At 27.0% G+C, this 18,332-nt stretch overlaps 3 protein-coding genes across 9 annotated transcripts in view; 2 read left to right on the top strand and 1 right to left on the bottom strand.

Annotated features, from left to right (window-relative positions):
- Nucleotides 1-505: 505 nt before the first annotated feature.
- Nucleotides 506-9,931, bottom strand: LOC107456287 (putative RNA/DNA demethylase ALKBH6). 3 transcript variants are annotated; one of them, XM_016074119.5, is made up of 6 exons: nucleotides 9,700-9,931; nucleotides 7,443-7,572; nucleotides 7,320-7,366; nucleotides 4,420-4,524; nucleotides 3,755-3,859; nucleotides 506-1,305 (listed from the first exon to the last, which is right to left on the bottom strand). In XM_016074119.5, the coding sequence occupies exons 1-6, from the start codon at nucleotides 9,730-9,732 to the stop codon at nucleotides 1,045-1,047; spliced, it is 681 nt and encodes a 226-aa protein (XP_015929605.2). In that variant the 5' UTR covers nucleotides 9,733-9,931; the 3' UTR covers nucleotides 506-1,044. The 3 variants fall into 3 exon arrangements, with proteins under 3 accessions (XP_015929605.2, XP_087021902.1, XP_071034840.1); XM_087165776.1 differs by lacking the exon at nucleotides 9,700-9,931 and adding an exon at nucleotides 9,284-9,322; XM_071178739.2 differs by lacking the exon at nucleotides 9,700-9,931 and adding an exon at nucleotides 8,773-8,937.
- Nucleotides 9,932-10,189: 258 nt separating this feature from the next.
- Nucleotides 10,190-18,332, top strand: part of LOC122268257 (uncharacterized) — a 34,546-nt gene continuing 26,403 nt past the window's right edge. For all 3 annotated transcript variants that reach the window (XM_087165774.1, XM_087165772.1, XM_087165773.1), the window contains exon 1: nucleotides 10,190-10,259. The gene's annotated coding sequence lies outside the window, so the exon portion shown is untranslated. The remainder of the gene's footprint in view (nucleotides 10,260-18,332) is intronic.
- LOC107456286 (uncharacterized) overlaps nucleotides 10,190-18,332 on the top strand; it is a 30,718-nt gene continuing 22,575 nt past the window's right edge. For all 3 annotated transcript variants that reach the window (XM_016074118.4, XM_016074116.4, XM_016074117.4), the window contains exon 1: nucleotides 10,190-10,259. The gene's annotated coding sequence lies outside the window, so the exon portion shown is untranslated. The remainder of the gene's footprint in view (nucleotides 10,260-18,332) is intronic.

Genomic DNA, 18,332 nt, shown 5'->3' with positions numbered 1-18,332 from the left:
GGGGCTATCGGGGCCTAGCTTCCATTTGTGTTGACTAGGAAGTTAGGCAGTTATTAAAAGGCTAGCTTTTCAATTCTGTTACAAATGAAAATAACTCAAAGAGATAGATTAGAACGTCAAAAGCGGCCTGCATTGTATTCTTTTCAGCAGTAATCAATATTTATAATTAGCAATAGAAAAATCTTATAATTAGCTAAAATAATACTGTAATACTAATAAATTTTATCTAATATTTTATATAAGCATTTTTCTTTAATATATTCTAAATATCAAAGCATTGATGTCAAAATTTTACATGTTTTTGTTGCTTTTAAAATATGTTGAATAATCTAAAATCTAGAATATTAATGTTTTTATTTTTGGAAAAGGTAAAAAAAGTGCTTCATGCAATAGTAAAAAGACAGGAAACTCCAAAAAAAAAAGTTGGGAAAACTACTATAATAGAAATGACGTTTGAATGACCTTAGAAAAATTAAAAAAAAATGAACAAATAAAACACCTTAAATAAAAATTTTCATCATTTATTCAATCAACAAACATAGTAAAAATTTTCATTTTAAATATAAATTTTTACATGACATGTAGCCTTTCTTTCAATGGGGAATACAATGTACATAGAAGTATTTATGGGAGTACTATGAGGATTATTTATGGAAATAAAATAAGTTCTCAATAATAAATAACTTGTAAAATATTAGTTGCTTGAATGAAATACTTTTAACAAGAGAAGAATTTTATTTCAACTTTGTTGAAAAAAAACATTTTTCTTTTTTAAGAAAAAGGAAGTAGCTAGAATCTTTAATTACAACAAATAGAATTTTTGTGACTAAAATAACTGAATGCTAATTCTGGAAATAATTCAAACGTAGTGGTAATAAAATATTTGTTTAGTACTTAATCAATAATAGCAAATAATTGTAAACTTTAATAAAAAGAATGTTGAATTGCGCTCAAAAATATTTGTATTGTGTAACAATTACAGAATAAATTTATTTTATGAAGCATTTATAAATAAAAAATATTTAAAATAAATTAACTATTGCATCACCTTATTCCAAATAAGAATTTGGCTTTACGAGTAAAAGGCACATGTCTAATAGTTAATGAAATTCGAGTACTTCTGATTACTTCACTTCCATTTTGAACTTTACACAAATGAATATTCTTAATCTTTTTGTCAATAGTATCAGCCATTCTTTCACAAATTCCATGTAAGTACTTAGAATACAAGTCATCTTGAACAATAAGAAGACTACATCTTTCCAATAACAAAGAGCCAACATATTTATTTTCCATACTAGAGTTCTGAAAAAATAAAATTCCAGCAAAATATAATTATAAAACCTATTTAAAAAAGAAATCTCTTGTAAATAAACAAAGCAAATGAAAACACTTGTAATGTTGTAATGGTATTTACAAAACACAATCCTTAAAAACTTGCTGCACTAGCTTCATCCAAACAGTATTCATCTTTGAAGAATAACAATATAAAAAGAACTACAATTTTGGATTTTAAAAGTTTCTTTTTCTTCGTATAATGCAGAAGAGAACATATCAAGTGTTCAGTTGGTAATTATTTATTTTATCTAGAATTTTTATTTTATTTTTTAGAGTTCAAAAGAAAAGTTTTAAATTTATGCAATTATTAATAATTTATATAATCTATATTAAATAAATGTTTTCGTTAATGTCATAAATATTTAACATAGTTGTGAAAATGATAATATAGTGAAAATCAAACTAAAAACAAATTGTAGTTTTTCAATTCAACTTGTTTTCATTCTTATTTATTTGCTTTGGTCAGTCTTATATTAATAAAAATCTAAGTTTATTTTTATGTAATAACATTTTTGATAGAGAATTTAAGAAAGGAGCCCATTGAGTGTGTATCAGGTGGTAATATGAACTCTTCTTAACAAATTAATAGATTTCTATCTGAAATATTTAAATCTATATAATAGTAATTTTATAAATCTATATAGTTGATTTTTTTTAATCCCAAAGCCATATTGAGGGTTAAGAAGTTATTGGTATAAAAACTTATAGCATAAAATTATGATGAAATATCAATCATAGCTTTATAAATAAAGTTTAATTTTTTGAAAATTGAGAATAATCACTGAAAATTTGTTTTACAATGGACATTTTAAAAATAGAAAGGCATACAAAGTAAAAAGATATGCATATATCGGAGGTATAATGAGCGGTTCCGAATCCTACAAAAGAGATATAATAGTTTTTATGGAATATCAAAATTCCAAAAATACATTAGTTTACAAAAAAAACAATAGTATTTATTATTTGTATTCATTAAACATGAACCAATATTGTAAAACATAAATTACATGTAAATATAAAATTAATAAGTGAATGAAAACCCTAAGAGAATCCAGAAAAGAGATTTCCAGAAGATGGTGAAAAAATTTTACTGTCCACTATAATAGCAATGTAAATTACGTAACACAAATAAAATAAAAGAGTTGCATAAAAGTAGAAAATTATAAAATATATTAAGAAAATTCTGATGATATGCTAACAGATTTCATAAATCAAAATATCTTAGAGTTGAAATTTTTAAAGCCCAGAAAAAATGTTTTTTAGTAATATTTAAAACAAATTAAAAAATTTTTATGTATCTAATAAAAAAATTTAATGATAAAATATATGTTATGACATAAATGTAACTCTAAATACGCAAATTGCAAAACTGATATTGTATATGATTAAATGTTCCAACCTTGTTCATTAATATATTGATCCATCTGCATGTTAATCCATGTTCATACCGCAATTAAAGATTCTTATAATAAAAGGAAAAATCTTCTGTCATTATTTACTTTTGTTTCTTTGAACAGAATTATGTTTAAAAATCTTATTTGGTACGTTACTGACACAGGAGAAAATTTTGTATTTATGTATTGTATAATTTTATATTGTATAAATCTAATATTGTGAAATACTAATACAAATATTCTGGTTTTGTCTAAAAAAAAAATATATATAAGTATATTTTTTAAATATGTTCAAAGAATCCTATAAAATTAGTTCTTGACTTAGAAAAGTATTATTTCCAAGCAAATGTTATTACAAACTTAAAATTTGGTTCAAAACACTAAAATGTTACAATAATTGTACCATTAAAAACTAGAAATGTAAAATTTCTTTTAATGTTTCACACTTTTCCATGATAATAATTTTAATATTTGTTTATAGTTTATAAATGTGAAAATATTCATTTATCATTAGTTCTAACCTCAACCAGCTAAAGATAAATTTGGAAAAAATGATGTATAGAAGATGAAAAAATAATTAAGAAAATTAATTACATTACATTGCAAATTCTTGATTTTGAAATAAGATATCTTTTGTGCCATAGGTTCTGATTAATGAAAGGCATCTTAAAATAAAAACATAAAAGTACTCAGATTGCTTGGCTAAATTATTGAGTTTTTTTAATGATATTTTTATTTAATACCATGTTTTTTATGAAATTATAAAGAATAAAATATCTGAATTTATTTGGTTATGCATTTTTAATTGTTATTTTGATCTATGCTTTCTATATTCCATTTACTGTTATCTATCTCCCTTCACTTTGGTAATTTTTTTTTTCTCCTTTGCTCAAAACATTTGCATTTAACATTCAAATAGTCAATAAATCTTCATCAATTTAAAATTAAGTAGAACATGGTTTGATTTATCCAAACATAAATTAAAGCTAAAAAAATCATAAAAACTCACCAATAGTACTTACAATATCAGAAGAATCACTCAGTTTTTCATAATAATCTAGCACTGTGTGAGAGCCAAGATTTATGGTTGCTATTGTAGGATAAAAAAGTGGTCCATCTTCATGAGGCTGGAATTATAGACACATTAGTAAAAGTTTAGTAGTTATAACAATAAAACAAAAGTTCAGTTTACTTCCTCAATTATTAAAGTTATTCAAGGTGATTTAAAGAAACTATTGAAAAATGTAATAATAGAAACGTTCATTTTTTTAAAAATAATCTGCACTAAAAATAATTGCTCTAACTTTTTTTTCATGAATCCAGGAAAACGTAAAATATCATCCACTTTAATTATATAACAAACTAAACTAAACTAAACTCAGTGGTGCGATAGCCCATATAGGGCCAAGGCCTTCTGAGCCCATCTCAGTTTTCATGACCTTGGGCTCTGGGGTGCAGGAGCAAATGTTCCGGTCAGCCGAACGCAGAACCCCCAGTGTTTAGTTCCCAAGCATTTTTGGTACTCATTTATCGACCCACTGAAGGGAAGAAAGGCTGAGTCAACCCTGCCCGGCCCGAGGATCGAACCCAGGACCTGTGGCACAGGAGAGCGAAGCGCTACCACTCAGCCTCCAGGTGTCAACATATATATAACAAAACTGTATGTAAATACTATAAACTATCTTACCATAATGCCTTGCCCAGCAAGATACTCATTAACTAAAACATGATTTGGTTCACATGACTGGAAAATCTTCAAGTTCTGCACTTTTTTAATACAATCTGTTAGCCACTAAATAAAAAACATATATATGGTATAATTTATGAAGTTTTGATATAATTTATGGAGTTTTGAAGTTGATTTCTAGCTCCATTTCTGGATTTTATTGCTTTTGTTTTATCTGCTTTATTATTAATCTACATTAAACAATAAATAGTAACAATGTTAGATAAATGTGACAAAAAAATTCCCACTAACATACTTAATCGAAGGGAGAAAAAAATTTTATATACATATTTATGCAGTCAAACCTCGATATTACAAAATGAATCAAATATTAAATCTTTTTTAAGTATTCAGTCATGATAATAAATGTACTGATACAACAAGTATTTACTTCAAACAATATCAATATTTTTGCTTTTTTAAAGGGTTTTACAATTTGCTGAAATTCGAGTGTTTTATCATCTTCCTATTTTTTTATATATAAATCCAAATTCTTTTGCCTTTTTAAATATTCCTGATTTTTCCCAATCACCACATACTGAAACATTACTGTCAAGAGTAAATACTTCCTCATAAATGTCAGTTTGTTTTGAATTCATTAAATTAACTTTTGGTTCTTTTCTAATGTGATGAAACAATATTTTTATTTATTAGAAACATCTTTAATGTTTACTTCTTTTCTACTTACTAGAAGCGGAAAATTAAGGTAATTTTTTATCAAGCACGGTAATCTTTTTTTGATTAGAATTTCAAGAAGGATTTAAATTTTTAGATTTCAATTTTCAAAAAAAGTTTTTAAGAATTATAAAATTAAAAGTATTTTAAATTCTTCAACAAAAATCAGGAAGAAAATCTTTGTGTTTAAAACTATTTTGCAAAATTAAAGGTCACTGAGAAATACAGCTGGCTCAAAGAGGTGTTTTCAACTAGCCATATAACAAACACAGAGTTAATTCATATTCTTTTGTGATAACGCGGTTTGACCATAAAAGATTCAGATTCAACATTTTTAAAAGCATTTAATAGCAGCAATATATATATATATAAACACAAAGAATAAAATAATATAATATAAAAAAACTTTTAATGGGAAAAAGTAAAGGTCTTCATCAGAACACACTCTTTATTCTCTGTCTTAATTATTGAGATTAATTTACTTTACCCCTTACAAAATTTTTTTTACTAAAGTGTGCTCTTAACACAACGTGCACCACCAGACAGAACATTATGAGTCCTAGAAGTTGCATAACAGAATTGGCTTAACCTTACTTGCTTTGCTCAAACTGTAGATAACATTAGGAAGAAATGTACACAATTAAGTAGCTTCACCTTTTCCATTAAAAACATTTATCAAAGGAAAGATTCTCACATATTTCCTTTCTAATTTTTAATTTTTCGGAGTGATAATAATGTTATTTTAACTATACTCTTATTTTGTATTCTTTAAATTTTACGTCATTATCATTATAAGATAGGTGCATACAGGGCCGGATTATACCTTTCGTAGGCCCTAGGCATAGCCGTTTTTGCCCCCCCCCCCATTCCTCCCCTCTTTCCCCGCTGAAATTTTCTTGCATATTTTTTTTTTACATTTTTATTAATATGGGTTTTAATTTACGAATTTGTTTATCTAACTTTATCTGCAATACCGACATACTGCCGATATTGCAGTTGATATCGATAATACCATTTTTGGTGAAAATTTACTCTTCCGATTTAGAGGAAAACTTTGTAGATGAATTTTTACTATTTTCAAATTTGTATGAGCATAAATCTGCACAAGAAATGTTGAAGGCTCAAATTAAAGATAAACTTGTGAATACTTTCCTAACGTTCACATTGCATTAAGAATATATTTGTTGATTCTTGGATCAAATGCAGAAGGAGAAAGATCTTTCTCCAGATTAAAATTTATAAAAAATTATTTGCGTTCAACAATGAATCAAGATCGTTTGGCATCTCTCGCACTTATGTCTATTGAATACGACATTTTGCGTAGTTTGGAATTCGACAGCATAATACAAGATTTCGTTGAATCCAAAAATCGCAAAAAAGTAATATATTAGATCATAAGATTCTGCAAAATAATTTATTACCGAAAAATATTATATTTTTATTTGTATCTTCACAATTTTGTGCAAAATACACTTGTTGTTTTTAAAGCTAAATTATTTTGGTCAATAAATTTTTTTCTCCCAAGTTTTTCGTAGGCCCCTGAATTTCGTAGGCCCTAGGCACGTGCCTAGTGTGCCTATAGGATAATCCGGCCGTGGGTGCATATAGAGGGCTAGGCTGGTACATAGTTATTCCTCAGTTTAAATTCAATATTTCTTAAATATCAACCATGCAGTACACAAAACAGATTCTATGTACTACTTAAATACCAGCTTGGCAGAAAAATTTAAGACAAAGCTAAATGGAGCTATTTGTAGTATGGTATCACTTTGTTCACTAAAAATAGTAATGTTACAAGTATCTATTTTTGCAAATTTCTCTTTGTTTATACAGATAACTTAATCAATAATATGCATATTTTTCTTATCAGAGAAACACATTATTTTGCAGCATATTTGTCATAAATAAAGCCCTTTAAAACATGCTAAATAATTATTTGTCAAATCAACATTTCCTCTAATTATAAATCCTTTTATCTACCTTGAATGAAAATTTGAATACTTATCCACTTTAGTTATGTGCCAAAATCTGTTTTTGCCAAATATACAAATTCATATATTGCAATCTATTAAAATATTTCTAAACTATTTTCAGCATTTTTCATACAAAGAATACAATTATTGAAAAAACATAATTTGTAAAAGAAAAAAATTTTCATTTTAATAAAAAAAAAAAAATTTTTTTACCTGTGGCAGGTTTTCTTGAATCATGCCTTTAGGATGAGGAAGGCCACCTACAACATAATATTAGCAATATAAAATATATGAAAAAATGTTTGAAGACTAAAAGCAGACTTAATTTTAACCTACCCCAATTTTGTAATCTTCTGTTAGATAAGGCTTTCCATTTGGGTTTGGGTGAACTATAAACTTTTTTCAGGAGCTCATCTTCTTCTTCAGAAGTTATGAAATTTGGTATATAATAAACAGAATTTGGTAACTAAAATAAAAATCAGTTTCTCTTAAGTTTTGTTATAAAGCTATTGATCTAAAGTATAATTATTGCTCAGAAAGTTTGAATTCTACAGAAATGTACATTCTGAAAAATATCAATTGTATAAGAGGCCACATCTCGCAAGACAAGAACCGCACAACTTAGAGTTGACAGACAATATATAATGACACTTCTAGTACCAACAGAAATGAATATTATAATGTTAGGCTTTTATATCAATAGAGTACAAAAATAATCAAAGTAAAATATTAACTGTGAAGAAGTAATCAATAGGTTTGGATAAAATAAAATAAGTAATTTAAACTGAAAACAAACTAATAAATAACTTTTTTTCTCATTTACATATATTGTCGACAGAAGTCTTAAAATCTTTAAGCTAAAATCGAATTACTTGTGATAAAATAATAAAATTTAATTAAAGGCGAACTTTAAGTTCTGTGAAGTTTTTAAAAATGTAAAAAATAATTCCTCTGTAATATCAGCGAAAGCCAGGAAACACACGAATAACACATTGTTTAACCTTTCAATCAGAAATTATAATTAAATAATTAAAAGTAATTGCATATTTCTAGCAACTGTGTAAGAAATTTACTAAGATCATGAATACATGTTCAGAAAATCATGTAGTCATGATTTAGAGATAAGATCATAAATTTAAACATTATGAAATCATTTTAGTTATAGTAAATTTATGTAGATAAAGTAAATTTTCATATATAGATAAAGTAAATACAAGATATAGTAAATTTTTGTAGATAAATCTTCTTTTAAGGGTAATTCTGGAGATTTTGGTCATCATATAGGAAATAATAGTAGGGTTCTTATATGTTGATAGACTTTAAAATAATATTGTATCCATTCATTTTAATTTATGTTAAGAAAAAAAAAGGATCGTTGTATTGGAGAAGAGCATTCTTCACTTGTATATACAAATAACTAGAAATTATGCAGTCTCTCTAACAGGGCACTAAAAATTCAATTGAGAAAGTTTCTCTCCAGAAAAAAAATTATAGCAGGATAACAGTTTCCAGTTCTCTAAAGTCCATATTTATTTAATCCTCTAAATTGATAATTTCACTGAAAAGTGTATGTCAGTAAACAACTGTGGCGTAACTACCACTATAAATATTAAATACCAATTCTCTAGTATATAAGACATGTTAACTTGATTCTAACACGAGGTACCTTTTGATAGATGAAGGTTGACATAGTCTAAGATTAAATTCCCCACATTGGTGACCTACGGACCACATTAAGAAATTGTCAATATTGATGGATGAATCCACATTAAAAACAGTTGATTTGCCTAAAAAAATATACTGCTCAAAAAAAAAAAAAATCCGGTGAAGTAAATAAAGTCTCCCGGTTAATAAATAATAATGAGCGAAATGCTAGAAAAAAAATAATAATAGCGAAAAGCTATAAAAAAAAAAAATAATGGAAAAAAATAGCGAAAAGCTATTAAAAAAAAAAAAATACCGAGCGAAATGCTTGGAAGAAAAAAATAAAAAAATAATGAGCAAAAAATTGAAGTTAATAAATAAACAGCATTAATCAACTAGTGGCAATTGTTCATCGAATTCTATCACAGATAAAATTCTGGAAGGGGAGTAATGTGGCGTAACTACCACTATAAATATTAAATACCAATTCTCTAGTATATAAGACATGTTAACTTGATTCTAACACGAGGTACCTTTTGATAGATGAAGGTTGACATAGTCTAAGATTAAATTCCCCACACAACCATTGATCTATATCATTTTTAAACACTGCATTGTTATATAATCTGAAATTAAATATAATGAATTAGATATTCATTGTTCATAAGATAATAGTTTAGTTATACAAAGACGGACAGCGTTAATTAAATACGTATAAAAATTAAAATTCTAAGACAATGGCGATTTGATCAAGTATTCATTTGAATTTCATTGATTTCACTCTTAATTAATGTTCTAAAATTGGTCGAATAAATAAAAAAAATTTTAATTTCATGATAATAAAATAATCCTCTTTCTGATAATCCTAAAATTTAATTTCACAGTATTTCTAGCTCAAGGAAAGAAGGGAAGGAAGGGGAAGAAGAAAAAAAAGAGACATATGTAAAACCTCTTTCAACTTGTAATTTTCCACTTCAATCATTTGACATCAGATATGAAAAAAAAATATATATTTTATAATAAACCTATCAAAAAAAATGCAAGAATTGTACGAAAAAAAAAAATTTTCGATTAGTATTTGTTTAGATTTTTCCACATTAAGCATTTGGCTATCTATTTAATTCATTTTAAGCTTCATTTAGCTGATAAACCATCTTATAAAAATTTCAGCTAAACGATATAAATAATACCTGAACAACCTCCTTTTTCCTTTTTTAATAATCATTGCATTCAACACTCTTATTGGTGTTTTAGCATCACATGTTTTCCTGCAACCAATAGAAAAATATAATGAAGATGTGAGTAAGTGTTAGTCTGAATGTTAAAATAGGACTAGTGAAACTAATACTGAAAAAAATAAATCCCTCTTAAAATATTGGAAAAATGTTGGCAACACTAAGCATGTCGGTTAAAAAACGAATATACCCGCGGTCCTTGTTGTAGTTGAAACGACGTCTTGGGCTGGTAAAGATCACGAATATTTTTCGCTGATCTCCATCGAATTTGTAGGTAAGCATACATTTTTATGAGCGTCAACTTAATTCAGAATCTATTTTTACGTTCGTTATTATATCTTAGATTTTAAACATTGTTTAAATTTACCTTTTTTGTATTAAATTTATTCAGTTGCATGTTTAACATTAAAGGGCGAAATAATTAATTATGCGCTTGGGTTATGGTTGAGTAAGAATTTCATATTTTTTAGGTTAGTGCATGTAAATTACACTGATTAATAGTGGAGCTCAAATTTTATCTAAATGCTCTCACGAAATATAAATGACATTTAATTTTATTAAATTTAAAATTGTATTAATCTTCAAACTTTGCATCTTATGATAACTTTGCTTGGGTAGCTTTTCTAATATAATACTTCGTCTGCTTGTGCTAATTATGATTAAAACTATTATTTCAAATAAAGAAATAATTTATTTGAACAATATCAATTATATATATCTTAAAAATATTTATATATATGCTATTCACATTTCAAATTGTTGAACAAATAATGAAATGTATATCGTTTTTTAAAATAAATTTTGTAGTAAAGGTGTTTATGAAAAAGAATCATCATTTAGTTGTGTTTGAGAAATCATTATAAATTTTTGAGCAATGGCTTATTTTCATTAGTGTCCTATCATTTAATAAGATGTTTCACTAAAATGAAATGATTTGTGTAGTAATATATATACGTGTACAAAGAAAAATGCAATTATGCTACTAGTTTGCTATTATGTGTGTACTCCAAACTTTACAAATATTTACTTATAAAGGCTGGACTGATAAATTCTGCTACCAATGTTATCAAACCACTTCATTCAAAAATTTTAAAATCTGTTCTAAACCTATCTCAGTATTCCAGTTGCTAGCAGCTTTTTAGCTAAATAACTTACGCATGTAGAACTAAAAAGTGTTTTCAAAAAGAAAGCAAGCAAGAGTATGATTACAATGTTTTTTTTTCTCAGAAACAAATCTCCTTTTGCAACATTTATAGAAAAGTAAGGATACTTGTTTTCTTTCTAACAAAATATGATTAATGAATCTATCGTAACCTTTTAAAAGACATTTAATAGTTATGAATATGTACTAGAGATTTCAATCAGATTCTAGAATAAGACATTTCAATTCCGACATGAAGAGTCAATGTAAGGTAAGAAGTTGATATTTCACTATCTCTCCAAATATTATGTCAAGGAGCAGCTAGGACAAGAGTTGGTCGTCATGTCATTCTTTTCTTTTAATTTTTCATTACATTCCTTCAAAATCTAAGATCTTTAACCTATATTAAACAGTGGCATCAATAGAGATAGTTGTTTGATTCATTTCTATAAACCTTTTCTATTCGTTGTCAATGAAAAAATATTTATTTAGAAAGTTCCAAACTGTTATGTTGTATATAGAATGATGTATGTTGGAATGAACTGTTGTTGGATTGAACTGTTGTTGGATTGAAACTGTTAGGATGTTCTAATGGGCATTAATTGTGCTAAAGAACATAGGCTATGTTTATATAATTTGCTAATTATTTTGTTCTTCACTTTTATTTTATTTATTTTTTCATTCATTTTGCATTTTAAAGATTAAATATACTTTTTTTCTTACCTGAGCAATTTTGTATTTAAATGTCAAGTTAAGCAACCTTAAAATGATTTATTCATTGCCAGAAATCTGTTGCAGGTTTGTATTTTTCTTGTGCTTGTGCATTTATGTTCTAGTTCAGTATTTCCCAAAGTGGTACGCCTATCCCCAGGGGTTCGGGAACAGTTTAGCAGGGGTAAGCGTTCTTATGCGAAATATCTTGCAACAAACCAAAATTTTATTTTAAAACAAAGCTAGCCATGAAAATTTACGACTACGAATTTTTCTATTGGCTATTTTTTGCAGAGTTAGCAGTTAATAATTAGGGGTATCAATAGCCGGTTGTGATTTTTAACTTTTGGGCAATTTTTTTACAGTAAAAAATACATTCATTTTGTATTAGTGGTACACAGCTTTACAAAAAATTTAGAAAGGGTACACAAAAGTTTGGGAAATGCTGTTCTAGTTGATAATAATCTAATGGTATGAGGGGAAAAAATTCCAATAGCACTGTCTAATGTTTCTATAATTAAACTTCTTATCCCTGTGGTTTGTGGTGACCTTTCTGCAAGATGCATTTAAAAATAACAAATACACTTGTTACTAAATTAAAGTAACAAAAGCATCAACTTCACGAAAGAGAAAAAAAACTTTTTGGATCAAATAAAATAATTGTTTAATTATGTGTGTAATATATTTTATTATTCTTATATTCTCACATTTTGTAGGGGGAGAAACACACTAATTATTTCTTTTTTCACATTTTGTAAATCATCATTTCATTTTATAAAAAAAAATATTTAAAAATCGTTATATCCACAGCAATAGATCGGACTCTTTAGAAAAGGGTTACTAAATGCTTGTTTTTATATCAAGATTCAGTTGTAGTAAATAATATATTAAAAATATTGGATTTTAAAACTATTTGGAAATCAATAATAATTATTGTATTAAAGAAAATTATACCAAAATTTTCTGCAGAAACGAAAACCAAATTTTTTACTTTGTTAATCTTTATTTTTCATTGTTCTCAAATGAGAATAAAAAAAAAACATTTTTTTTCCTTGCGGGTGCACGAATAGAGCATCATTTGAATATAATTCTGAAAAAAAGATAAAATACTAAGAAAGTTTCTGCAGAGAAAAAAAATACTTTTTACTCCTCAAAGGAAATATCTTTCTGCAAGTACTTGGTAACGTTCTGTTCTGCAACAATGTCGCCGTCTCATTACCATTCTGCCACAGGGGTTTTCTTCACCCATAAACAGGTTTGAAGAAATTGTTTTTCTATGCCTTTTGATTTTCTAGAAAGCTAAATTTATTTGCCCTCTTTGATTTCCTACATATTTTCTGTATCTCTTTCTCGTGTAAGATTATTTCTGAAAGTGACTAATAGGTTTAGACCCCTGGCCCACGAACCGATACCGGTTCGTAGATCAAATTGCACCTGGTTGTCCATTTCATTGAAACTGAATTTAAATTCCTAGGTTTATACCCCAAATTAAAAATATACGTGTTCCACTAAAAAAAAAATTTTTTTTAAAATAGGGGGCACCCCAAAGGTAGTGATATAAATTTTTAAATGTTTAATGTAGCATTGTCTATGATTACCCCCAGATGGAACCGTCTTTAATTCCAAGGAAAAATGCTCAGGGTTATCTTTGATTTAACGTTCTAGTGAGTTAAAATGTTAAATCACTTTATATTTATATTTTGTTGTAACTGTATTTTATTTTGAAGGCATGTTTAAATACAATTAAATGTTAAATTAATAAATCAAAATAATCTAATATATAAACAATCAACGCCCCTCCGCGGGCCGCAGTAAAATTGTCAGACGCTGGCGGGTCCTCTGTGATAGAAAGGTTGGGGAATACTGGTTTAATGTAATGCAAATATTGTAAATACTGGAGTTAATGCTGTCTTATCTTATTTAGTTGTGAACTTAATAAATAAAATAAAAATCAATATAATCATATAAATTATAGTCCTGAATTATGTAGGCATTTTAGATAGTTTATAGGGATGTTTTTTTTATTAAGTTCAATTTATTTTTTTGATTTAATGAATATTCAGTAATTTCTTTCTCTTTAAATTCCGCATCTATATTTCTACAAATTTTAGATATTTCGTGCTTGATTCTTTGTTGGATTTAAAAATCCATTTGATAACAGTAATATTTTTACTAAATTCTTTGCTATAGTTGTGTCTGTAATAGTAATTTCTTAAAAAATTGTTTGGTCTTGAAGGCATTCTATTTATTGCTAACTTTAAGAGGACCAGAAGATTTTTTTTTTTTTTTTAAATATTGCTAAGTTTGAAAAAAATATTACTTTGGTAACCTTAAATTCGCTCATTTCTTAAAATTATTACCACACTTTTTCAACCAAAAATTCGTTTCATATAAATTTTAAGAATCAAGCAACCTAGTATTTAAATATCTATTTAAAAAATTCCTCTCCAATTGTTTGGAGTATTGGTGGTGACTATGGTCACTAGGTTGAACCATTTCAAGCAGCTAGGAGTGTTGAGTAAATATTCTGGACATGTCTTCACAGGGGTATGCAAAAGTATTGACATCTATTTTTTTTTTTTTTTTTTTTTTTTGTACTCTTTCTTGTTTCCATTGTAGTCAACAATTCCAGAGTCTGTGGGGGATAATTCTTTAAGTACTCGAACTGTACATTTCAAGCTTTTAAGATGCATGATTTATCAATATTGGTTAAATTTGAAAATTTCATGCCTTTTGGTCAAGTCTTTACTTAGCAATTTCTGACTCTTCCAAAGATTTCTTCTAGAAAAAAACCTATTCCTTTAAGAGAGGGCACTGAAAAGAAAAAAAACTGGGGAAGTTTAAATCTTCCAAAAATGTGATTAAGTGATTAGTATTGTTATAAATTATCTAATTTATAATGCTTTTCCAATTTTATTAAAAAATTTTCACACAAGAAAATTTTTTCAAAATTTTTTATGAAATTTGTATGGTAGGGTGACCCGATCACTTTGTTTCTGGGGTAAATAATGATCACCTAAGTTTTATTTGAAAAAAAATCATTTTTTTTCTAAATTTGAGACATGGACAAGAATGCTTGTACGCTTTACTAAGGTATAACTACATTTGCTTAATAATAGTTTTTTGTTTAATCTAACAAAATAAGTATCTTTTAAACTGCTTTCTGTATTTTCCATTTCAAAGATGGGTTTCAAAAAGTGCACGTTTCTGCAAAGATCTCCCTCCTTCTCTTAATAATAAATATTTTGAGTTACTTTCTTTTTCTTTGATATGAAAATTGTGTTAGCTCTTATTTAATTGTTTCACATCTACTGTAAACATTATAATTGATTATAGGAAACTATATCGAATGTTGCCCCCTACACGTGGGGTAATTATTGATCACTGGAGTAATTCCTGATCATTGTCTTTTCTTAAGTAACAATTCATATTTATCAAGTTGAATGACTATAAAATATATTTTAACTCAATTTAATCACAAAATTTGTTTTTAACTGTATGCTAGACAAATGTGTTCAGATTTGTCTTGCCTTGCTTCTATCTTAATTTTATGTGTGTACATTGTTGGAATAATTTTTAAGTTTATAAATTAGCCTAATATAAATATGGTGAGAAATTATAAGCCTAAAAAGGATACTAAGCTTCTGGAAAGCAAGATTAGTACTAGTAATTAAGATTTCTTAATTAGTAAATTTCTTTTAATGATTGGAAATGAAAATTTCAATGTGAGAGCTGCTGCCAGAGCTGTTGACATACCTTACTTAACTTTGCACTCTCTTTAAGGAAGTTACAAAATCCAGCAAAAGTTACCCATGTGGGAACTCTTTCTTATATTCCAGCAGAACATGAGAATGAGTTGGCTGCTTGCCTAAAATGTATGGCACGATACAAAGATTTTTGGATATTTTAAAGTGTTAACCTTTATTTCTGCTTTTTAAATGAATCGTTTTATTAGCTGCTTAAACATATATTTTTGGTTTATTTGATTGATCTTGATGTCTTATTTGTTAATTACCACTGTATACTTATTTTTAAACAGTCCCTTTATGATTAAAACTGGTGATCAGTAATTATCCCAGAAAGGATCAAGAGAAGGGGTAATTCCTGATCTCTAAAAATTTTAAAATATATTAAATTCTAATTAGATTTTCAAACAAAACAAACAAGGTAGCCTAGGACTCATCTCATATAGCCTCAAACTTCCAGTAAATATTATAATTCTATCTTGAATAGTTTTCTTACAAAATAGATGTTTGCATTTTTTGATCAGGAATTACTCCAGGTCACCCTATTAGTTTCAGTTAATTTTACTTTTATGAATTTTTGAAGACCGCTTTCATCACGCATGATTGATAACTTAATTTGTGTAGTGTATTCACGTACAAAAAATTTGCAGATAAATTTAAATTTGCATGTAGTACAACTGGTTTCTAACGTGTGCCATATCCCTTTTATAATGTGATTTGTTATCCTTATTTTCCTAAGTAATTATGCACACTTATGATTGAATAAATTATGAAAATTGTTTGTTTTATTTTTTTAGACATTATAATGGTTTCTTGCAAAGTGGATATAAAAAAATAGTTTTCTTTTAACCCAAGTGAAAAAAAACTATTCCAAAAAGAGATATCTAATATGAAAACCATTATTTAAACAATTTAAAATTACACTCTTGTTATAATATTAATTCCTAAGTTATTTTATATCTGTATTTATTAAATAAAAACTTAAAAAGCAGCAAAAAAATAAGTTTATGAATTTATCGAAAAATTAAAATAGTTCATTTACATATAATAGTTTATTAATTATTTACATAAAATATCTGTTTTATTTATATGAATATAGTCAAACCTAATTTTATAAAATTTTGAAATCAAAATTTAATTATATCATTACCCCATAAGCAGAATATTTTCAAATGTTCTGCAAGCATTTCACAGCGAAAAAAAGTCAACTTCACGTTAAAATACTATAATTTCATTTATTAAAATACAAGATCATGCACAGATACACTACATTATTTTTTAAACCTAGGCAAGCATTCTTGATTTGTTACTTTTGTTAATGATGATGATGAATTATTGATAAAATGCCTATGATATGAAGGTCCGAACATTAAAATGAGGGCTGCCTTAAAAATTGGAGGGTCAAGTGCCCAGATGATGCACCATGTGCAAACACAAACATTTGCTGGTTTGTTGTTCCAACAACTTCTTCATCTCCATCTTTTAGAAACAGGGGGGGAAATGCTGTCACTTATTCAAGATACAAATTGTTCTGCAGGACTGCGTTTGTTCTGCGACGTACGTCACAGTTTTAGGCACTTTCTGCTTCTGGGATCATTACTTACTTTATAAATCACATACTAAATCTATGCACCATTGCAAATTGCACTTAGAGTTCATCCCTACAAATATTATACTAATCTTATAATCAATTGTTAAGTCTGAATACTCTGATTCTTAAATATTGAGAGATGGATTTTATTTTTCTACATTAAAAATGAAGGAAAAAATTAGAAAAGTAGGTCTGAAAAACTTTTTTTGGTACTACATGAGATTTAATTATTTTTAAAGTTAAGCTATTGTTGTAGTAATTATTGCAAAAAATATTATGGTTACATTTTAGTTTATTCCATTTTGTCCAATTTGTTTCATTCCGTCCTATTACTTGGGCCATTTTTCCAGCTTCTTGTGTTCTGGAAGAAAAAGGTTTCTCCTGGACTAAATGGCAACCTTGCATTGACATACTCCTTTCCCAAAGGTTTAGAATTTAAAAATATGCAATGTTATTAGTTTAATTCTGATTACTATTAAATATATTTCTTAATACCTTCCAGAACAAGTTAAACTTTCTTTGTTTATAACAAGTTAAAAAAACAATAACATAACAAAGAAAATTTTGCTTGATATGAGCAATAAAATTTTTTACAAATATCAGTGTATGAAAGGAGAATGTTTTAAAAATTGTAATTTAATAATGAATTTGTTTATGAAAAAGTTTAGGACTTGTTATCTACATACTTAACAAAAAACAAATAGATCTGTCAGATTTTTTGATAAAATTATAAATTTGAATCAAAAGATCTTTTAAAAGAATGTAGTTATTTCTCACTTTTATTTCATAAGTTTTTGTTAGCTAATTATTTTATGATTATGTGAAGACAGAATTTATTTTGTAGTAGTAGTGACATAAAGCAGAGTTTCGCCGAAACGCGGGATACAGACTAATGACGAGAGCACTGTATAATGAAATAAGCTGTTTTGTCACAAGAACCGTGACAAAGACAAAGTCATAAAGCTAAAACACCATACCCTTTATTTTTATTGTTGGTCTGGAAACAATTTATTTCATAGGGATCCAAGCCAAATTTCAATGCTCTTTCAATGAGTCATTGTTAACTTCAAGCCCTGCTATTTGTAAATCAAAATTATGTGATATTTTACACAATTTATCCTTAGATGTATGTAAAAATAATATGCTGTTTATCAAAAT

This window comes from Parasteatoda tepidariorum, chromosome 6 (assembly GCF_982258835.1).
Source record: "Parasteatoda tepidariorum strain Cologne lab strain chromosome 6, Ptep-v5.0, whole genome shotgun sequence".
NCBI lineage: Eukaryota > Metazoa > Arthropoda > Arachnida > Araneae > Theridiidae > Parasteatoda > Parasteatoda tepidariorum.
Note: the sequence above shows the minus strand (reverse complement) of the source record. Positions and strands in the feature narration are given on the sequence as shown.

Coding starts and splice junctions, on each gene's coding strand:
- LOC107456287 (XM_016074119.5), bottom strand. CDS start 9,732: ATGATTGAAGTGGAAAATTACAAGTTGAAAGAG. Junction 7,367..7,442: donor CAGAAGATTACAAAATTGGG/GTAGGTTAAAAT, acceptor ATTATGTTGTAG/GTGGCCTTCCTCATCCTAAA. Junction 4,525..7,319: donor TTCAAGAAAACCTGCCACAG/GTAAAAAAATTT, acceptor TTTTTTATTTAG/TGGCTAACAGATTGTATTAA.